Below are 23,654 nucleotides of genomic sequence, written 5' to 3' on the forward strand. Positions count from 1 at the left end.
TTAGAGGAGCTTTCCAAAGGTAGCTGAGGGGAATGGGGATCAAATGTGGGTGATTTGTTATCTCTGATGACTTTTTCACTTTATAATGAGTTTGAGGCACTTGTATATTTTGGAAAGTGTTTAATGCAATTGCTGGTTGATAGCGTTCATAAAATGTCTCTGCCTTCATGAGAATAAACACATTAATCCACTGCAGTTCTGAAAGATAAAATACCAGTAAGTGAGCTACTCATCCACCTGGAGCCACTGCAGGTTCACAGAGGATGAACTTGCCTTGAATATTACTGTCTTTTGAGGAGAGGCTTTATAATAATGCAGATCATGTACAGGGTCAAAACCTCATCTAGTATCAGTCACTGTGTACTGAAATGAAGAGCATCTACAGCTATGGAGAATCTTGTCTTTCATTTTTAAAGCATACAATCTAAAAGCCCAGTTCTCAAAGTATTATCAACCTATGTTCATTCTTTCTAACAGTGTTCTCGAAAATGGTCAAAATAATTAATGTGTTCAGATAAACCAGTTTAGATATTTATTATGTGCTGACATGAATTCACAATAATTTAAAATGGATTGTGAGGAATGCTATCAACCAAGTGTTACCAAACTGTAAATTATTAGAATATTTGGGGACATTGATATAAATCACAATTCAGGCATTTTGAACTAGAACTGCATTGAATAACATTTGAAATACATTTAAGGAATAGAAAATGCTACAACTGAAAGCAATATGGGCAGACTTCTAGCAGGTTTTAAGCCGGGGCAGGATCTCAGTTTAGTAAAGAACTTCAGCTCACCTTAGGTGAGCCGGCACCTCCACAGCTCCCAAAGCCGGGTCCCTTGTGCCGGCTCCCAGAGGCCACCTAACCCCCCCACCCCTGCAGCGGGGGCAGGGGTGTCTTAGCAAAAGGAAGCAGAGATCAGGCTTTCTTCAGGCTTTTGAAGGCCACGCCTAACTCGGAGAACAAAAAGAGAGATTCAAAAGGAGGTGTTAATGCTAGCAGCCAACATCTACATAACAATTGAGTGCTTCCAGCATTCGCTGAAACGGAGAGATCAGGACCGTTTTTCACCTAAGGCGTCTGAAGCTCAACACTCCTCTGTCCTGTGAAAGTGCCAGAGAGGACCTGAAAACGGACAGGCTTCTGTCACTTTCCATTAAAGCAAAAACACAGCGGGCACTAAGGTTTGCAAGATTCGTGTGGACAAAGAGAACAAGTAAGAGCGAAGCCTGACTGAGACGTGGTCCAGTGACATGGTAAAGCTGCTCTAAGTATCCGTTTAATAAAACCACATCCATATGATATACAAAGCTGAGCTAGTATCAGCTCCCCTGCTCTAATTTTTTCAAAGCATTTTGAAAGGTAACTTTCTCTCCACGGACTTTATGCTGGACCATGCATCGTGCCCTCCCTAGGCCAGCATAAAACATAAATCCAATATAAACATTGCATTGTATCCTGTGGCAAGTTCAACAAAAAAATCAGTTGCATACTGCCGCTGTTCTGGAGTGAATTTGTACCGTCAGCTCATCTGTTAATGCACAAATCTGGTAGGAAGGAAAATGGAAGTACAGGCTGGAGTGTATCATGAAAAGAATTCTTGAACTGACATAGTCTGCAGCACTTGGTATCAAGAAATAAGTTTTAATTAATGCTTATTAAATAATTGCTAGTAGGCTTTAAAAATTTTTTGGTTTGAAACAAGTGAATAAAATTCACATTTGTTCTAATAGTCTTGGTACTTAATAAATAGAGTGCCTCAGGAAACTGTGATCAATATTACAAGATGACATGGTCCGTTAAGTGTGAGCGCCATGTTCTGGAGCAACATATTTCCTATGTTGGAATTATATTCAGAAAGCAGCACTAGACTGATGTATTTTACACCTTTGATAACACAGAGTTTTGACTGAAAACATACCAGTTGGTCCTGTGTTGGAAAGTAGCGCAGATCATCTTTCTGTTTTACAAATGAGTGTTACCATTTGAAGGATGTACAGTAGGATACACATTTTAGACAGAAAGTGTCTGAGGGAATAGGAGAAAGAGAATGTTCCAGCATAAATTATACCAGCAGAAAATAGAATTAAAAATGATGATAAAAAAGGAAAATAAAGAAAGGGTTTGCCTTTCCTCAATCAGTGAAATCATTGAATCACAGAATTGTGGAGGTTGGCAGGGACCAACAGGGATCATCTAATCCAACCCCACTGTTCAAAGCAGGGTCAGATACAGCAGGCTGCTTAGGACTGTGTCCGGAAGGATTCTGAACACCTCCAAGGATTGAGACTCCACAACTAATGGCAACCTGGTCGAATATACAATCACCATTATAATAAAAACATTTTTTTTCTGATGTTGCTGTACAGTGTGGTGATATCTCATGGCTCCTTGACCTGGTGACACAGATTCTCAACAATGGCAGGTCTTCTGCAGGCTAACAGACCCTGCCCCTGCCCCCACGAGGGGTCCCAGGCACTCCCTGCAGCTTGAGACCTGCAAAGCTGCATCCTCCTTCTGAACCTCCATCTGGAAGTTGTCCTAGAATAAAATAGGTGGGAACAGAAAAGAAAGTGGAGTAGCTATTCTGAAATAATCTCATTTGTGGAAGCATTTATTCTACAGTAAGAATGTTTGGTGTTTTTTTTTCTCCTGGTCTAGCATATTAAGTTTCCAAAACCCACATGCTCTAGCTACACTACTTCCCCCCCATGTGTTTTTCCACCTTACTGGCTTAATCGGCAAAGACAGTACAGTGTGGCTACCACAATGTCGCTCACTTTGTACTGGCTTTCCAAAGATGGTATAGTGGTTAAAGTACTGCTACCTTGTCTATGGTAAAGTTAACATCAGTTGAACTACTCCAGAGGTAAAAAAGACAGAAGATTTGGGAGTATAATATAGTCAAAGCCAACATGGGTGGTTAAACAGATGGCTGAGGTGAAATAAGATGAAATAAAACCAGGATTAGCAATAAAAGTTTTCACTTTGGATATATAAACCAAGGACGACTTCACAATTTTAGAGTAAGGGACCATTATCGACCCTTAAGACTGTAGTGACTATCAGTATGTTTATTAATAACAGGGCAATGATGACGTAAGTGATGTACAGTTTGCACGGTTATGTGCACTGCATACAGATTACTTCCCAGAATGTGGAAAGAAATGTTAAACAGCTTCTGCTAAAATATCTTCTAGGACTGCTTGCTGTATCACAATGCATGCTCCTTTGTTTAGTTTTATTTTTACTATTGCTTCAGGGTTTTTTTGAATGTATCAAGAGTCTTCTGCTAAAATATGTTAGAGCTTTTTTTCCTCTTCCAAACATCGTCAACATATGTTATTAAATAAAAGGCTTATTTTTATTTTTTTTAATAATCCTTTCTTCCTCTCTGCACAAAGTCAGTCACCATTTTGAAGGAGGGTGTATTGAGGCTACGAAGAACGTGAAAAAAGAGCATGCAACAACGAGAGCCAGTGGAATATGCTTTACCTCAGGCTCAATCCTTGCTGAGCTTCTGCCCGACTGTGGCTCCTAGCTGCGGCTGGACTCCGTAACCTCTGTGTTTCTTTCTTCGTGTATGCTTCGTTGCCTTCTAGCTCTAGAGTATGTTCTTCCAGTTGCTGCAAGCTTTTGCAACAGTAAAGCTCTGGGAAGGAAACACTACACTTTGTTGTTGGGGTTGCCCTCTTCTGCCTCCTAGCAGGTCTGTAGAGCCAGTCATGACGGCCAGCTTCAGGGTCTACCTAGTCCAGTGTCCCTGACTGTTACAAGCCAGTAGAGGAGGGTTAGGGAAAGAGTGTGAGAACAGTGCATACACTGAGGGTTAACTTCCTCCATGTATTCTTCCTTCCTTTCCTAGCCCTTGGCTCACAGGCTTTCTGAGCCTAAGGTGCTACACTTACTTTTCATGTACAACAGCCCGTGATGGATTTTTGTTTCTTCCATTCATGTCTAATAATTTTGAATGATGTGCTCTGTAATGCGTGTGACCCCTTCTTAATGAGCTCACCCTTATGATCAGTACTGGGGTACATTTTTTCCATTTTGGGACCCACAACTTTGCTGGAAAACAAGCTCCACAGAGTAATTATGACTCATCTGAAAAAAAACCCCTATGTCTTTCTGGTCTTTTAAAAAATTCTGCTTTATAGCTTCATGTGCTTCCCTGTCATTCTTGCATTATGAAAACCAAGACGTAATCACTTATCTGCCTTTTTTGTGCCATCACAGTTTTACAAACCTTTATCATATTCTCAGCCATCTGTTTTTTCAAGCTGAAGAGCCTTAGCCTATTTAATCTCTTTTCATAGAGAGCTGTTCCAAATTTCTGCTCATCTAGTTGCCTTTCTTTGTATCATTGCTATATCCTTTTGGAGATGGTAAGACTAGAAATGCACAGTATTCAAGATTTGTGGAGGCACAATGGACTTGTATTCAGCAAATGCTGTCTTCTGTTTTGCTTTATACCCCTTCTATAGTGATACAGTGATTCCTAACATCTTATTTCCCATTTTGACTGCAACTGTGATTCCTACACACAGCGATTCCATATGTTTGGTTTTTTTTTTTTCTTCTAATAACTGATTGAGAGACTATTCTTGTAAATTATTTGCTTTTGTCTCCCTTTGAAAGTATTTTCAGGAATTTTGCCAGTGCTTGTCTGGGCACTTCCCAGACCCACGAACTTGATGACTGTTGGGTAATGTGAAGTTTAGTTGCTAATGGATGTGGAGTCATGCTTGTACTCTCATGCAAACTTTCCTGAAAGTACACTAAAGACATTTAGGAAGCAAATTAACTGAAGCCGGCTGCCAGCTCATGCAACTTCTCAACAGCAGAGGTAAAGATACTAAAAGAAAGTAGTTATCTTCAGAGGTGTTGAACATTAAGAGTGTCCTTGCTAATCTGGGTAGAAGGGCATGAGTATGCTGGAGAAAAAGCCCCAGCAGCAGAAGTGGTGTGACTTAGTATCCAGGATTTTAGGGTTCATCAGCAGGACTCAAAGTCGATGTAATCATATGTACAGATATAATATTAATAGTTAAAATAATTAGCAGTTACAAGTGGGTTTTTTGGTACTAGGCAGGAATGATTTAAAAAAATAAAGTGCCCCTGCATTAATTTGTCAGTTGATACTTTGCCCCCACCCCCCTTCTCAAGAATTCTATAAAGAAAATAAATTCTAACAAATAATTGGGAACAAAGATTACAATTTTTTTTCCTCTTCTCTGTTCCAATGTATACATTCACTATATTTTTAGAATAATGATTGTTAGAAATTAACATCTACAGAATATTGAGTCATTGAGTCTATGTATCTTATTCAAGCCATTTTAATCCACTTCTTCATCTTAGCTATCTCATAAAGAAAGCCAATATTTACTTACATAACTCAGGAGTACCCTGAGTGATAATTAATGCTTATAAGAAGTAGTATGATTAAAATGAAGAGCTATGCACTTCCAAAGGATTATTAGTTTTATTTTCCTCATTATTGCCATACTGAGCTATTGTAAATTACTAAAAGATAGCCAATTACTGTGGATTTTCTTGAGATTAGTTTGTAAGGTATTAAAAGGAGAGCGTTACACTGCAGCAAACTCATAATGAAGTTGTAAAAGTGAAATTACATCCCATGCCTTAAAATGGTATTGGACATCCTGGAAGCAAAAAAGTAAAAATAATTAATAAATGCTGATTAACACAAAAATGCGGTTATCTGTCTTTTCACTTGTAGCTACAGTGACTCATTTACCGCTTGCTGAAAATTCCCCATCTCTGCCTCAATTATTTTCGAGTCATATGCCAGAAATGTCTGTAATTTCTGGAAAAAGGTTATGGCCAATGATTATAAGCAACTGGGTTTCTGCCGTTTAATGAGGGCCCTATTTGTCAGCTGAGCTGCTGAATCTGATTGTGTGGGAGCTCTTGCCGCCAAGTACGTAAGCACAGGTCAGCTCCTCTGGTCCAGCAGGTGCTGAGCCTCTTGCTAAGCTCTGGTGACCCCATGGCTGTGACCAGGCACGCATATGCCAGAGCGTGACTAACTGCAGCATGGCTGGATCAAGAGATGGCCGGCCCTGACGCTTCTGGCTCCAGGCTCTTATCCTCTGCATTGTAGGATACCTCCCTCAGTTAAATCTACCTGACTGCACGGCTGTGCTCTAAAGTACGCTGTGAAATTAATCCGATTAAAACCAGCACAAACACCATCATTTTGGGAAAGTTTTTTTTTTAAAAAATGGGTCATTTATTAAGCTGGCTTAGAATATGGCTGCATCTCAAGACTGTCCCCCTGAAGATTTAAAATAGCTTTGTTACTATCCACTTTACATGGTTATTTAGATTAATATTCTTGAGTTTCCCATGAATACAAAAGCCGAATTACACTGTGAGGAAAATTCATTTATTTCCACTGGCAGTAAGGAATAATTTCTTATGCATGAATTCTGCCTCTGATTTGACTGGCTTTCTAGACACTCCAATTTAGGTTCTTGATGAGTTGAGAATAAAAGATTTCCCTATTCTAAAATGAAAGATTAATTACAGAACAAAGACTGTCTATGAAGAAAAATGTTATTCCTCGTCCTTTACTGATGCTGAGAGAAAGTAATTAGTTAGGAGTCTAATCAAACCTTGAGTAGGATTTATAGGGAAGGTTAAACCACCTCTGCCCTTGTTGACACCTTGCTGTTCTGGGTGCTGGAAAAAGCTCTGGTTTAACTGAAACAATCCAGGAACCTAACAAGATCCTCTCCCTGTGACAGCAATCTCTGAAGTATCGGAAAGCATGATCTAGAGGCACATGGGATTCCACAACAGCTGAAAAAATCGTGCTATAAAGCTGCAAGCATAGCAGTGCCATGCAGGAAGAAATGGTGCTGTGAACTCAGCGTGCTGGTGACTCTCACAAAGCCTCAACCAATGCAAAGGCTTGAGTTTTTTCGACTTCATTTAGGATATGCTTTGTTGGGATACGAAGCCAAGCCCAACAATGCTGTGAGTATTTCAGTGTTGACAGGCTGGAGAAATGGGCTGTCAGGGACATCATGGAGTTCAACAAGAAGTGCGAAGTCCTGTACCTAGAGAGGAACTACCCTCCACACTGATATATGCTGGAGGCCACCCAGATGGAAAATGACTTGGTAGAAAAGAATCTGGGGGTCTTGGTGGACACCAGGTTGAACATGAGCCAGCAACGTGCCCTTGTCTCAAAGACGACTAATAATATCCTGGGTTGCATTAGGCAGTCATGCCAGCAGCTCGAGGGAGGTGATCCTTTCAGGTTATTCAGTGCTGCTGAGGCCACACATGGAGTGCTGGGTCCCTCAGTACAAGAGACACGTGGACGCACTGGAGAGAGTCCAATGAATGGCCACAAAGATGACAAAGGGACTGGAGTACTTCTGCAAGGAAAGGCTGAGAAAGCTGGGACTGTTGAGCCTGGAGAAGGCTCAAGAGGACCTCATCGATCTATACAAATACCTGATGGGAAGACGGAGCCAGGTTCTTCTCAGTGGTGCTCAGTGACAGGACAAGAGGCAGTGGGCACAAACTGAAACACAGGAGGTTCCTTCTGAACGTCAGGAAACAGCTTTTCCCTGTGAGAGTGACTGAGCATTGGCACAGGTTGTCGGGGGAAGTTGTGCAATCTCAGAATCCTAGACTATCTTGAGTTGGAAGGGACACATCAAGTCCAACTTCCTTCTCCTTGCAGGACTACCTAAGACTAAAGCATATGACAAAGAGCATCAGTGAGGCGTCCCTTGAGCTCTGACAGGTTCTGTGCTGTGACTGCTTCCCCGGGGAGCCTGTTCTGGTGGCTGACCACCCTCTCTGTGAACTTTTCCCTAATGTCCCATCTGAACTTCCCCCGATGCAGCTTCGTTCTATTTCGTGTCCTATTGCCGGTCACCAGAGGGGAGTCTCCACCCCTGGAGATACTCAAAAGCCAGGCATGGTCTTGGGCAACCTGGTCTAGGTGGCCCAGCTTGAGCAGGGAGCTTGGACAAGAGACCTCCAGAGGCTCCTTCCAACCTCAACCCTCCCGTGATATGACGGAAATTCCCTCTGCGAGAGGGCGGGTGTATGTCACATCCCACGGCGGGCCTGACGGTACCGCGTCTGTTAACCCATTCCTGCTGCCCCCCCGGGGCAGCCTGCCCCCGGCCAAAGCCCTACTCAAGCCCACGCCACGCAAGAAGCCACCCTCGCCCGCCGCCCCGTGTGGCCCCATCCCGGCGGTGCGGCGCAGCGCCGGTCACGAGGGAAGGGCCACCCCCCGGGCCGCCTTCCGGGTGGCGCAGGCGGGCCCCGCCGCTCCCAGCCAGCGGGCCCCGGGCCGCCCCCGCCCCCGCGGGCCTCCCGCCGACCCCCCAATGGCCGCCTCCGCCGCCCGGGAGGCGGGGTTGGGGCCGCCCGACGCCGTTCAAACGGGCCAACCGCCGGGCGCGGAGGGAGGGCGGGCCGGCGCGCTGTCCCCGCCTGGGAGTTTAAAGCGCCATTTTGTGCCGTGCGGCGAGATATCGATCGCCGCTCCCCTCCCGGCGCGGAGGCGGCGGGGTGTGGTGGGGCGGGAGCGTCCGGCGGCCGCCGCTGAGGTGCGGGCGGCGCCCCGGCAGCGTTCTGTGCAGCTCTCCCTTCTCGGCGTCTCTGCCGCCCCTCTGCCTCCATGACCCGCAGCTGGAAGCAGGCGGCGCCGGAGGGAAAACCCGGGAACATGAACCAAGAGGCGGGGAGCGCCGCGGAGGCGGCCGCGGGAGCCCGGGCGGCGGTGACAGCGGCGGGGGCAGCCGGCGGCGGAGCGGAGCCCGCCGCTTGGGCGCTGGAAGGGGAGGCGGAGAAAGTTGTGTACTCGCGCTCGCAGGTCTCCTTCGCCGGCACCAAGGCGCTGGGCGACGCCCTCAAGCTCTTCATGCCCAAGTCCACGGAGTTCATGAGCTCCGACTCGGAGCTGTGGAACTTCCTCTGCAGCCTCAAGCACGAGTTCTCCCCGGTCATCCTTCGCAGCAAGGACGTCTACGGATACGCCTCCTGCCGCGCCGTCGTCCCCGACCCGCCGCCGCCCTCGGCGGAGCGGCCCCGCCGCCGCGTCGGCAAGCGGCGCGTCCTGGTCGCCGCCGCCAGGCGCCGGGCAGCGGCAGCGGGCGGCAGCGCCAAGCGGCGGCGGCGGCGGCGGCGCCGCAGGAGGGAACGGGGGAGGCAGCAGCAAGCGGCACCGGCGGCCGGCGGGGGCGAGGCGGAGGCGGCAGCGGCGCCGGCCGAGGAGGCGGACAGTGAGCGGGATAGCCCGGCGGTAGCCGCCTGGGAGCCCTTCGGCGGGAAGTCGCTGGAGGAGATCTGGAAGGCGGCCACCCCCCGCCTCACTACCTTCCCCACCATCCGGGTGCGGGGCAGCGTTTGGAGCCAGCGGAGCCTGGTGGCGGCGCGGCGGCGGGCGCAGCGGGTCCTCGGCGTGGACCTGTCTCCCGTGGTGCGGGTGCGCCGCTTCCCCGTGGCGCCGTCCTGAGGCTGCGGGAGGGGGGGCAGGCCGGCGCCTCACCTTCGCAGCGGTACGGACAAAGGGACCAATATCAGTCACCTGTTTACATTGCTGTTGTCTGGATCTTGTTCTGCTGCTGCACTTTATGGCTCGCTCGGGCGGGGGCCGGGCCCCCCAGCCGCACGGGGGCGGCCCACCTGGCCCCGGGCCGGGCCGCAGCGCCCCTCGGCCCATCCCGGCCCACCGGCGCGCGGGGAGGCGCCAGCGACCGTCTGGCAGGTATCGTGCGTGGGGACCAAGTTCCACTTCCACTTTTTTCCTCCCCCATTGGGCTACCTCACTGGTCCAGAAGTCCACCCAAGAAGTTATTTTCCAAAGGAACTTACTTTCATGCTTGTATAATAAAGCACCATCTGATTCTTCCTGTCCCCGTCCCCCCCTGCCCCCCTTTCCGATGGATCGTGTATGCTTTGTGGTGTTGCACTAGTATGTGCTCAGGGTATTTTGAATCCCAAGCATTCCCAAGTTTCAGTTTACTCTGATCAAGGATGCGTAAAGAATGGAGGTTCAGGACTCGTGGCTGTTATTGATGGTGCAAAAACTTGGTTTTTTTCCTTAATTTCATGGGCTTAGTGATATATAAAGATGTATCGCACAGTATAATTGTTACACTTTTGTATCTGAAGTAATTTTAAAAGTTTTCTAGGAACTAAGTATTTGTTTCTATTGAGCACCTAAAAATAGAATCATCCTGGTATCTTATAACCCTGTTTACTTGAGGGAAGCTCATTTGGTCAACCTAAGTGAACTTAATAAAAGTCAAAGAGCAAGTGGCGTTTCAGTTCAATGAAACTGCACAGGGATGGGTTCCTCCATGAAGTCTGCTATCTAGGCGCTTAATGCAAACAAGCTTAGAGTTTGTGAAGAATGTAAGTGCTCATTGAAACAAGTATAGGTGTCTGAAGGTGAACTATGATACAGTGTTGGCCCTGTCAGCCAGAAGGTAGTAGCTCACATGACGCAAGTACCACACTTAAGTGCCTCTCTCTGCAAAAAGAGCAAGACTTGATACTTGATTGCTTTGTAACAAAATAGTGCTGGTTATCCCGCAGTTCTGAGATGATTAATGATGGATAATCATATTCAACATAATTACTTGCACATAATTATTTTTATAAACCTCTCCTGGGTTTCACAGTAGTCTGATGTAAAATTCATGCTGTAGCTTGATTATTTTGACTGAAAAACAAATACTGTGATGTCATTCCATGTGATAGGTGGTCTCCCTTTAAAATGATTTAAGGGCTTTCTTTAGATCTTACACCTTGCAGTTGGTATGTGAGGAGCAAAATGTGTGTGTTACTGAGAATTTTGTTTATTTATTCTTTTTAATGCTTGGAAGAAGAATAAGAAATGCTTGGGAATATATGGTTTATGTCCCTGTTATCCCAACAAATGAGACCAACTTACCAGTTTCCATGGTGGAATGAATAGCTTCACATCTTGCTTATAGAATTGTTTGGTGACTATTTAAAAATTCTTTTCTGATGGCTGTTGAATCCTTGTACCCTGTTGTTAGCAGGCAATAAGACAGCTTGATGTGTAGAGGCTGCTTGTAAAAACCAGCTAGTGCTAACCTAAAGCAGCCAGCTGCTTCCAAAATCTGTTTATATTTAGTAGTTCTTAGCAAAGTTCTTCTTCCAGACTAACACTTAATCTAGTCTATATCTGTCAGGCTTTTGAACTTGTTTACATGACACTAGACTGCCTGGTGATCGCTGCGGTAGTGTCAAGTCACATTTCAGAAGTGAATTTGGAAATGAAAGTTCAAAGGTGCATGTTGCTGTGCTGTTTATCTGGCTATAATACCTGCTTGAATGTAAAGGCAAAATTCTGTTTATATAAAACCCAGTAAGACAAGCTGCAGTGTGACCAAATGCCAAGGCTCCAAGTATTTCAGTTTTGACATTCCACTTCAGAAATGCAAATTAAGAGTATCATCCTTCGTTCTTGAGGTGTGTAGTTGATTTCAGTGCCGCTTCTGTTAGACTGAGTTACCTTTTTAGTATTCTTTTGAAAGATCCGTGTAGAAAGAATGAAATGTAAGCAGTTGTCTTGTGCGTATTCTCCACTTAACTTGTAAACAGGCGCAGGATGGGATAGATTGAATGTCAAGGGCAGAGTTAAGACTGCCGGAGGTATGATATGGGAAACACTGCGTTAGATTTGTGCTGTCTTGTTTGGAGGCTTATCTTGAAATGTTCTGTGTGGGTACAACTTTAACTCTGTTGTGTGGGCTGTATGCACAAGGCTTGCTTATCTGTCTCTTGGTTGTGCTTTGACTTCCTGGTTTTGAAGTGGCAGCTTTATTGGGGGCTATAGTATGCTTTGCTCTGATACCCTGTTAGCAAGTTGGATTGAAGTTTCATTGCAGTCTAAACTCTTCTGGCAGCTGCATTTCCAGAGTCTTAACTGAGCTATTTCAGTCTGTGAAGTCAGTTAAGAGGGGGACATCTTTAGTCAGGTTTTCTGGCGAATTAACATGCTGAAATGGCTTAGCAAACGATCCGAGTACAGGACTGGGTGTGATAGCTAACAGCTTACAGGGAGAGCGACAGTTAATTTCATGACTATGTTCATGGCAGTTTGTGGCAATCCAGGACAGGGTTGTCTGTATTCCAGCTTCCCCCCCTTTTCCCTGTCAAAGCTGCAACTCCTACCTGCCTCTGTCTTTGTGCTCATCTGAGGAAGCTAAGCAATCAGAAGACTATTCAATTCTACGTTTGGGCGGGTTGATTCCTGCTGACTTTTGCTCCACCTTCTAGCTGTAGACCAGAGCTGAGGAAGGTAGGAAAAGAGCGCACAGACCTGCAGCAATATTGTTAGGTGTTTTTAAGTATGGAAGCTTTAGGTTTTTACGTAACGGGCTAATAATACTGCTGTATTTTACCTGTATGTATGCTGTTGGAGAAAGCGTAATGGATTAGGTGGACTTGTGGTATGACTCCGTGCGTCTGTTCCTAGACGCACACGCTAAGCATTGTGAGAGGTGTGATCTGCCTGATTTAACTCCATGGTTTTGCATTCTGTCACATGGGGCTGCTTCTGAGACTGATGAAACGCAGGCCCAGAATAAGTCCAGTGTACAATGCCCAATCTAGTTCAGTCAGCACAGATGGTTTCATATTAAACAGGAATCTTGTGGTAGCCTCTGTTGCCAGATTTCTTAGTAGCTGGTTCCCTCCCTTATAAGCTCCCTTCATACAGTGACTTGTGTATTGGAAGTTGTGCTATTTCCTTTATCAAATCCGAATTTTCATCCAGTTGCTCAAAAATTATTGAACTTCAAAATGCCACGGTACCAAAAAGAGTTGTGTGATGGCCCCAGAGGTCGGAGAGAGAGTTGAGATGACCATTTTGTCTTAACGTGTTGCCTAGTGTAGGCTTTATGTTCAAGAGGCAGTGCTTTCCTCTTAGTCATTGTACAAATTTTTTGTTAGGACTGAAGCTCATAAAAGGAGAAAGCAGTGCCTTGCAAAAATTTCCGTGTACTCTAATGTTGCTTAGAAGTTTTCACATCAAAAGGATCAAAGTGTACAACTGGTCCTTGAAACCATCTGTTGCTAGCCTGTAAACAACAAACTCTGTATATGCCCAAACCTTATGCAGAGCATTGTTGTATGTTATTTGCCAAAGACAAGACTTGTGGTATTTGGGTTTTGCTCTGAATGGGTAGGGGATGTTTTGTGTATCTGTATTTCCTTGCCTCTCAGAAGCAAAGGGTGGAGTGAGTCCAGTTTGTAGACTGCAGCTTTGATGCCAAATAATTTTTCACTCAGTGCTGCTTCAGTAAGGCAGAGTCCTGGGCTCTTCATGCTGTTTGAAACAATTGTCTTACACTAATTTATGATGGTTCTGTGCTGTAGTTTAAGTCCAAGGTTTCCATGCACCTGAAACCAGTAGTACTGGAAGCATCTTCTTCCTTTTGGCCCAGTGGACTGAAATGAAAAACTTTTCTGATTTGTGCGTATGAGTCAAAACCACTGATTTTGGGTTGAACAGAATGTTTTGTTTGACTTGAAATGCTCCAGCTTTGCTGGTGTCTACAAATACAGGAAATGTGGAAGCAAAGGACTACATTCACAAGACCGAATTGCCTCACAGAAATGAGGCAATTTATGTCAAGATAGTTGATCAAGGTCCTGGACTTCTAGAGACCCAGATTCCAGTGCCCCCTCTGTCTCACTTGGTGGAGGAACTTTGAAGCTCTCTGTCCTGAGTAGTAGGTTACAACAGCTTGTACCGTTTCACCCTGTATAATAAATATTCACTAAGCTAGAGAAAACGTGTGGATATCATGGGGTTTAGGGAACACCTTGGTTCTTAATCTGTTATTTATTTTATGTAAGCATAACTGCCTTAACTAAAGAAAGACTGAGGCAGACCCATTGCAGAGTATTCTGTGGTAGAGGGACTGCTCAGGCACTGACCCCAAATGTGTGCTGCTCCTGATGGTTTATTCCCAAACTATCATGATGCATCCAATGTGTATTGTAGTAGGACCATGTAGGAGAATTTTGGAGTACTTCTTTTCCCTAATCAAGGCAAAGCCATTTTTCCATACTGTAAAAATAATGCATATTTCCTCCACGTTAGTGCCTAAATGTAGAATTACCAAAAAATTCTTTTAGTTCTTCTGTTGTTGCTGCCATTTTCTTTTGTAAAAAGACCTGAAAATATTTTCGAGGGTTGATATCAAGAATAGTCTCATTTAATCTATTTACTGTGAAGCTCCTGAGGAAGCTAAGTAGGGCTTGACGTTATAGGAGATGGAAGAAACGAGCCTTCCTTCATGCAGTTCCTTTTTTACTCACAGGTGTGCAAGATACCCAGCCAAATGGAAAAGCGTGTGGTTCCCTGTACTCTCCACTGGCCTTTAAGGAAGCATCCATTCCAGTTCTCTTTTTCAACCTCCTTATTTCAGATTAGAAAAGATGAGGCTTGATAGTGTCCAAGTTAAAACCCTGCCAGCGGGAAAGGCCTGTCCCTTGAACTGCTCTGATCATTCTGGGTTTTTCTCCCCATCGCTGCTTCAGGAATGCAGACAGTCTGTACCCGCCCTCTTTTCCTAGGCTGGTTTTGAGGAGAGAGGCAGAGTGAATGGTCTAGAGTAGATGGGAGGTGAAATTCTTGCTCTGAAACAGTTTTTCTTCTTTTTTTTTTTTTCTTTTGTGTGTAGCTGGTTGCTGCTTTCCACCTCCTCAGTCTTCACTCTCTTTACCTTCACCCACCTTTAATTGCCTGTTACTTTGTGTAACTGAGCAGCCTGTTTTACCTGCTTACGTTGCCCATGACAAATCAACTTCTTGGAGAGTGACATGTGAAGATGGAGAGGACGTGTTCACAAGTACATGTACTTTTAATAAGTGTTATCCTAACCTCACATTTGGGCAGCAGTGGACTTTACGCAAAATACCAGGTGCTGTTTCCAAATGGATGGTATTTCTTGGATGAGAGGTAAGAAACCAGACTGAAAGAACCTGGTGTGATGATTCCTTGTGATTGAGTCTGCATGATCCAAGAAACCTGTTCAAAGACTTTGAAAAGGACGGAAAGTTTCTTTCCATCTCCCTATGAATCCATGCATGTACATTCTAGAATGAAGATGCTATGTTACTATAGGTTTTTTTAAATTTCTTTTCCAGTTGAGCAGTTGAAATAACAACCATCCACTTTGTACGTCTCGGGATTGTTAAAGTAATTTATAACTGAACTTGTCCCATGGCTCTGTAAGATAACTGGTGAATAATGAGCATGTACTTATGAATTACCTGCGTGGTGTCAGGTTGTGTAGGAAGCTGACACAATGCATTTCACCCTCTCTAAAGAGATGTCTGCTCAACCACTGGGAGTTGGTGGCACAGATGGGGATTAGGGATGCAAGCTTTTTTGAAACAGGTCAGGGTTATGGCATGGTCTTGAGCTGTGCTTATCCTTCGCTCTACCCAAGCTTCAATGTCAGGTTCAAAATAGCAATGAATTCCTAATGATGATGAGTATAATTATGTATAGCAAAGACTAAATGTTATAGATGATGCATACAAGAATTTATGAAAGCTTGTTAACTAGTATTTGTGTGTATATGTATACACACACATGTACTCGCATCCCAAAGCAGCTCTGTCTTTAATAAGATGCGTTTGTTCTAGACTTTGTCCAATGTCATTGTATCCCATGAATATTCTAGAAATGCCCCACATTTCCATGCTTTCCAGGCTCAGCAAAACTGTCCCAAGGCCACAACAGTCCTTCCTGGAATTTATCTCATGTACTATCTAACCGTTATCCCATCCAGAAACTACTTCCCAGTAAGATTTCTGTGGGCTTCTGCCTTATGTCAAATGCACGAATACAAAAGCAGAATCTTTTGGCACCTTCAGCCTTGGGAGTCTGTGATGGGGATTTAGCTCCTCCAGAAGAACGGGTATCTGATTTTTCTTTTACTCTTCTGGTGGCAGTTTGACAGAGGAAGCCACCAGAGACAGAACATTTTAAAACTGATCTTTTTTCTTAGCTGGAAGTCTGAAGTGCTGTTCCTGCTGCTGTTGAGTGGCCTTCAGCAGAAGGGGTCAAACAGCTCAGGCACAAAATGCCTTCCACTTAAGTACGTTTTTCAGGAAGAAACACAGAGCACCTATTCCTGTGAAGGCACAGAAATAGTGCTGTGCTGATCCTGAATGGGCTTTGATGTGACTGTAAATGTCAGGTACAATTTTTTTCCCATAAAAATTCTTAGTACTTTGTACCTGAGCTTGTACTAGACAGCTTTTCTTTTCATCCTTAGACCTTTTAAGGACCTCAAAGTTTAAATCTTTTAAGTGCTGCCCATACTATTTTTCTTCCCAAAGATGCATCCATTGCTCTGGGAGTTGTGTGTGTAGAACATAAAATTCCGGTTGGAAGGGACTTGCAGAGGTTAACCTGGGCAAGCACAGATGAAAGATGTCTTGAAAAGTGGTCCTTTAAAGACGCCCTAAGTACTCTTCTTAAAAAGACAGAGGAAAAAATAGGGAGAGAATTAATAGGGAGGAAAATATCCTGGGTTGAAATCCATAATGAAAGAAAATAAGAGGAGGCAGTCTTTGATACTGTAAAATCTGAACATTGTGACGACAGTGTCATTTGGAGCTTTTTGTCCTTAGCTCGGATGGTCAGATTAATGCTGCTGAACAGAAATGTGCCAATACTTATTTCTGGACAAATGGGAAGAGGTAGAGGAGAAAATGGAGGAAATTTTTGTTGTCAATTTTTATTTTCTTGGAATTGTTCCATCTGCTTTTCTGCCCTTGTTTTGCATTCCAGCCTTTCACTACAGCTCCATGTAATTTGACAGAATTCCTGAGTGCAATGAGCTGTTCTACAGAGACTATACCCTAGCTGCTCTTAAAATACGTTAGGTATTTGAATACTGATTAGATTCATCAAATGTGCTCGTTTATTAGCAATAAATGATGATCCTTTGTGTAACAACTGTGCGTAAATTACTTCTGTCTGCACATAAATTTCACCTTGTTGCCCAGTATCTAATGAAAACTGTTTCATCCATCTTTCCACCAGACCAGGTGTCTTTAATAATCCCTTGATGTTTGTATTTTTCTGAATTGGCTTAACATTTTTGTTGTCTATTTCCTCATGTCCACCTTCCTCTTCCATATTTCTGTAGTATGTAAGAATCCCCTTCCTATTAAAAAAAAAAAAAGGTCATAATGGCAGTGATCACTTCCTACTTGGAACAATTTGAATGAAACAAAACCTCAAGGATTTTGGAGGGCTGCCTGAAATGATTCTGAAAAATAGAAGGTTGACAGACTTAATGAAAAATGTCCTATTTAGAAGAAAAAGCACAAAGCAGCCAGTTGCTTTTGCATGATTCATTTTGTTGACACTTTAATCAAAACATCTTTTATTTTTGCAGAAAGTCTTTCATTAAATGTTTGGAAACTTCATTTTCTGCCAGAAGTAGAAAAGATAACTGAGATGGAAGCTGTTTAGACTTTTTTTTTCATTATTTAAGTAACTTCAGTGTTTATAAATGCGGAACAACGTATCAATGAGCACTGGGAACTCAATTTGTTTTCAGTCATTTTCTCCATGGTTTTCTTGCCGTAGTGCCTAGGCCAGGGTTTTGTAGGTACCTGCTTAAAGGGGTCGTTGAACAGATGAGCCGGGCACTGGCAGAGCAGGAGGGTCCTTGTGTTGGGCGCAGCCCTCGCATGCATGGTAGGGTGTTAGGATTGCTACGTTCTCCCTGCTGATGCTTGGTGTCCCCCCGCTCACAAGGGACCCCTTCCCTGAAGGAAGGCAGTATGAAAGGCTGTTGCCCCCCTACACTGCACAGGATTTTCTCTTGGGCACAGAGTGTAAAATACCGTGTCAGAATTGCAGCTCTCTTTTGCCTCATTGGAATGCCACGTAATATCAGGAGTGCTAGACAAGGACATAATATTTCATGTCAGCAGTGTTGCTAATTAACGTGTAAATCATTTTGCTGAGTTTTTCCTGTCACAAGATTGGCTTAAAAAAATCAAAAGACTTAATTATATATATATATGCCTTGCAACTTTTGCGAGTCACTAAATTGCATGCCTTTCAAGATTTTCTTTGCCTCCAAGAAGGACAGAATCTCATTTTAATTTTGAATGGTAAATAAGTTTTCTCGGTCTAGGAATGAGGACAGTAAGAAAAACATCAAATACCATGATCCTGGCAATAAAATCCCAGAGTTGGCAGTCGTGGGTCAGAGAAGACAAGGCTTGGGAGGGAGCCAGAGCCTGCGTGTGAACAGGAGCAGCAGGCTGGAGACAGCTGTCTGGAATCCGTCTGGGCAGCAGGCACCCCAGAAGATGAGGGAATCATGCAGGGAAGCAGCTTTTTGCTGCTATGGGAGCCATAACATCAGAGCTTGTTTCCACTTAAGGGGGTTTCCTGTTAGAACTGCAGCTGGCAAACCCTGCCCATGAAGGTGAAAGTTAGACAGCTTCCCAGAGGGGAGTTACGTGGGCAGAAAGGAGTTGCTGCATGTATGAAAGCATCTGTAGGAGAGGTTTTGTTGGCATGGTTATGAGGCTTGAGAACGGGTGTTTGGTGTGGTTTTTTTTGTTTTTTTTTTTTTTTTTTTTTTTAAATTGATGGAGCACAAGGCTATTGGAAGGGGAGAGGACACAGGTACCAATGTAGGGAGCCACAGTTTACATATCTCTAGGCATACTTTTGAACAACTGCAGTGAGGTCAAACCAGGATTTCCCATGTGTGAGGACCTGTGAGGAGGTGCAGATGATCTTTGATAGCAAAGCAGTCTTTTGCTGCTCCCATGAAAGCTGGGAGTGCTTATGGAAAGTCATTGTAAAGCCTGTAGGTTTGCAAAGCCTGGAGCACATCCCATTCCTGGCTCTAGGCTTCTTGTGCACTGAAGTCCCATCAAACATGCTAACCATGATTTTTAGGGCTAGCTGGAACATGGATTTGAGGACATACATATTAAAGAGGTTCAACCATATTATCTGTCCATTTTCTTTTCATTTTAGTAGCTGCGGTTTAGACACAAATCATCTGGGCTGTGCTTGGGAAGACCCAAGTTTCAGGACATCTTCTGGTGGACCACTTCAGTCTGTCTGGACTAGGCAAAAGAAAGCTTGGATGCATGTGTTAACATAATGCAAGTATTCAAGCTTTCACCACTCCAGGCAGATCTGGTGTTTAGCATTCAGAAGACAAGCATGGATGGTAGGTGGTGCTGGAATTCAGCACAAACTCAGACCCAGGAGTGATGAACAGCATAGGCATAGCCAGAGAAAGGGCTGGCTGACCGTGGAGATCAGAATAACTTTTGAGGGTGTGATAGGTTTGATGGTATGTTACACCCTCTTAGTGGCTGGTGCCTGCTGCATGTGCTGGTGCAAATTACAGAGTCAGGTCCAAAGGCAAAGACTGCTGCTTGAGTAGTGACCTACTTAGGTGGAAAGCAGCATGTGGATGTGGTTACTAATACCACAGCTGGGCGTGAGTATTTTAAGTGAAGAGCTGCTATTCCTCCATGCATCTGATGATCTGCCCACACTTCAACTAATAATTTTTACCATCTTCCCTGGTACCTGTCAGAAGGATCCACATCATCTAGCTCAGGTGCAGCTATGTAAATGGATAGCAGGTCCTCCAGCAGGTCCTGAAAAGCATCAGGCTCCCTTCCTTAGCTTTGCAGAGAATGTGGGCATTTGCTTTCAGATGTTCTTAGGCATGAATTAAATGCCTAAGGCTGTGTCTGCATAAATGTTTTGGTTCAAAGCTATAGTTCTGTTTTGAAGTGAACTCCCTGATTACCACCACTTACCATGTGTTATTTGGTATGCAAAACTGTTTTGGTGTCTGTGAGTTGGCTTCCTTTAAGAGGAGACTGAATCAGAAGCTCAGTCCCAAGTGTAACACCAAATGTGCTCCAACCACTGATGAAGATACCAGGATCTGAACCAATGAGCAGGCTGCACAACCGCAAAGTCCTCCAGCATGTATTGAACATGCACAAGCTACTTGAAATCTCTCAAAACCACTAAACGCTTCTGCAACATCCTGAATGTGTCTCCTGCTGTACAAAGGACCTGCTGCATTTTCAGATTTCCTTGCAACGGCCAGGCCTCAGTTCCTTCTGTCTCTTCTGTTCCTTCTTAGTCTCCTACCTCATCTTCTTTCTTGGAAACCTTGACCTTCTTAGCCTGACTTCTCTTGCTTTCTCCAGCCATTGCTGTTCTTCTCTATTATTTTCCTTTTCCTACTGTTGTCTTCTGCAATGGTAACATCTGCGCCATCGGCATCCCATAAATACAGCGGGTGTGCAACCAGAGGCCCTGAGAAACTGATGTGACCCATTATCTGTGCTTTGAGAGGGCTGGAAGTCTACCCAGCTGCAATATAACTCAGTGGCTGCACCAGGAGGCGGCTAACTGCTGAATGGTGCCTTATTTAATTGGGAGGATGATGACCTAGCTTTTGAAGATCCAGACAAATGCCTGGGGTTGGCATGGCCAACAGGCCTCCAATGCAGACAGCTCGAATCAATCTTTGGGTGGGAGCAGACAGCCCAGCCTGTTCAGCACAGGAGGAGAATTTGGAGGGACATGCTTCTGACACGGCTCTGGGGCCACTGGACTTGACTGCAGAGCTGTGCAAGGACATGTCTTTGGTCCTCTTCCCAACCCCGACTGGAGTCAGGGGGACAGCACCAATGGACCAGCTTCCAGCCTCAGGCGTGTGCTAGGTGACCAGCTCCAGTGCTGTCCATCTGTGTCTAACCCCTGGAGTCACCCCTTCCCGGTTTCTGCGGGGTGACCCTGTCACTCAGAAAATAACTGTGTCCTCCAGGTCTGTGTATCAGGGCATGTCTCTGGATGTGTGAACACCCAGGGATCTTCGTACAAGTTTAGCTCGAGCAAAGTCAATCCCACGACTTCAGCTAAAAGGAATCTCAGGCTGTACAAGGGTGTGTTAACAGACCCCGTGTAGCTATGGGACCCGGCAGACCACAGAACTGCAAACCCAAGACGAAGTAGTTCAAGGGAAAGCTGCTGAGAGACAGGGGTAAAGGCAAGAAACCTGGCTGTGCTGCCTGCCTTGCCTTGTTTATAAGGACTGAAATATTTCCTGAGCGCATGGCTGCTTTTTTGCACAGATACCTGGGAAGAGCTTTTGGAATGGGTTTGGATTTGGGATTCAAATGCGGGATGAGGGAGGGCCTGGCTCAGGTGCTCAGGGCAGCCGTATGGGTGGGAATGGGCAGGAACCAGCTCGTGGGCTCGCCCCCAGGCTGGAGAAGTGGAGGGGCACTTGGCTGCTCCCTCCAGCAAAAGGCAGGCTGGCACCTTCCGCACTGCCGCGAAGGAGGTTCCTGAGCGTTCCTGTCCTTGCCCTTTGGCTTTGCTGGAGTGATCACAGTGCCATTCCTTCACCTGCCCACCCTTTGCTATTTCAGCTGCCTCTTCCCTCCTTCAGCTTCCCCTTTCTAGTGAGGTGGAACCCAGAACGGGGGAGGAGCTGTTAGATGCAGATTGTCTCACAAAGAGCCTGGAGACAGGAGCTTTCCCTTCGCCTTTCCATATCCCACAGAACTGATGCCAGCACTGTGGCTGCGTCCCAGACAGAATATACGTCCCTTGTTACTAGTGGCAACCATTTTCTGCTAGTCTAATTTTTGTCTTTTCAGAGAGTGGGAGGGGATAAAGTAGCATTTCTTGTTTGCTTGGGAAGCTCCAGTGTCCTTTACTTTCCTGCACAGATTGGTTCCCCCCCTGCCCCTGCTTTTGCAGACCACAGTAATGGCCACTCGTTTATCAGCTTGGCTGCCCCTGGTGCAGAGGGGTTTCCAGACACCTGCTGCAACCCTGTCTTTCCCCACGCCGGTCGGTACCTGCGTGTGCGGCGTGAGCCCCAGCTCTCCTGCCTTCTGTTAACCGGTCACTCAGCCATCCTCATTTTCTCTCTGCAGAATTATTTTGTCTAGCTTCTAGATAAAAATAATTCGGTTTTCTGGGGACAGATCCTAGAGAGATGTTCTCAAGCGAAAAACACTGAGCAGCAGAACAAATAACCAAAAGGGTACAATTTTGTGATAAAATAATACCTTTGAATATACCTAGATGGTCTGAGAATAAAATGGTCAGACATAAAGGCAACAATTTTTGGGTTTCCAATTGTTTTTTTTTTGTTTGGTTGGTTTTTTTTTTTGGTTTTTGTTTTTTTTTGTTTTTTGTTGTTGTTCTGCCTCTCACAGAATAGGCAAATTCTCACGGTGCTTGCATCCATAAAGCACTGGGTGTAGTGCACCTTGTGGAAAGGTTTTGACCAGTTTATTGGTCGCAGACCAGAAAGACCAAACGCCACCATCTGATGTGATGTGAAATCAGCTGGAAGGCCGCATTATGAAGAGATTATATTGCTGGTGTGTGGCTTCCCAGGGACTTTTTAGTTCTTGCCTCCCATGGTCTGCTGCTACAAGAAAACCAGAGCCCTGTTGCTTAGGCATAGTTTCTATTAATTCAGATGATTTATAGATAGCTGTTGGAATATGTTGAGTTTCTTGCGCTGCTTGAAAACCTCATAACTAAAGCAGGGCTTAAAAAATTAGGGTGACATAATTCCCATTGCAGCCTATAAAGTCAGTTACTGGGAGCTATGGATATGTTTTGTTGTCAGACTTTTACACTCACACATGAACATTTTGATCTCTCTAAGTTAGCTTTTGCGCATCTCGGTGTTGTGCAGGAGGCATGAAGCCTTGCTGCAGAAATCCCGAGATGTCCCGGTGAGCCAGGTGAGGTGCTCGGAGGCTTGCCCGGCTCATTCTCCGCTGCCATGTGCCTCTGCTGCCGGCCCCTCACCAGGGGGGTGCTGGTTGCAGCACACTCTGAGGGGTTTTCCCTCTGAGCTCAGCCAAACCTGCTCCCACCCCAGTCCTGGCAAGATGACATGAGGCACCCCACAGCGTGGATGCATGGCTTTATAGGACAAATTTCTTCCTAACATGGAGTAGGCTTCAATGTATTTCATCTTCACCGACTTCCAGCATCAGCTGAGGCTGTGGCATCTAATTTCAAGATTAGAAGAAAAATTATTGCGTAAATGCAACTCAAAGTGCCAAACCCACACCCCCTTAGAAACCAGGGACATTTTTAGTGGCTTGATATCTCTCACCTGGGATCCTTTCTTCTTTCCTAGTTGGAGGCTCCAGTTCAAGCATTGCTCTGCTTGCCACGTCTCCCTCAGAATCTGGTTGAAGGTTGAACTAATGGGTTGGCACTCAGCGCCCCTGTCCCCTCCCCAGGTCTTTCCATGGTGGTGGCCGCTCCACCATCTCACTTTTGAAACTGCCAGTTCCAGTCCCCTTTGGTTTTACTTTAAATCTGATCCCTTGCTTATTACCCAAACCCAACATATTTATACTGGGGTCACCAAGTATTCTCAGGGAAACAGCTTTTCCTCCTATCCCACAGATTTTTTCCGGGCTTGTATTTTGTCTGGGATTTTAGAAACACAGTTGGAATACGTATTTTCTTCTTGTCTGCCCCTCTCAGAACATGGTCACGGGAATCACCCGCTGCTCCCCAGCTGGACAGTG

The 23,654-nt window shown here is 45.1% G+C and overlaps 1 protein-coding gene across 1 annotated transcript; it reads left to right on the forward strand.

Moving 5' to 3' along the window:
• The first annotated feature begins 8,533 nt into the window (after positions 1-8,533).
• Positions 8,534-10,322, forward strand: CCDC71L (coiled-coil domain containing 71 like). The gene has a single exon (XM_040596523.1). The coding sequence runs from the start codon at positions 8,683-8,685 to the stop codon at positions 9,517-9,519; it is 837 nt and encodes a 278-aa protein (XP_040452457.1). The 5' UTR covers positions 8,534-8,682; the 3' UTR covers positions 9,520-10,322.
• Positions 10,323-23,654: the final 13,332 nt, after the last annotated feature.

Source organism: Falco naumanni, chromosome 5, assembly GCF_017639655.2.
Source record: "Falco naumanni isolate bFalNau1 chromosome 5, bFalNau1.pat, whole genome shotgun sequence".
Classification (NCBI taxonomy): Eukaryota; Metazoa; Chordata; class Aves; order Falconiformes; family Falconidae; genus Falco; species Falco naumanni.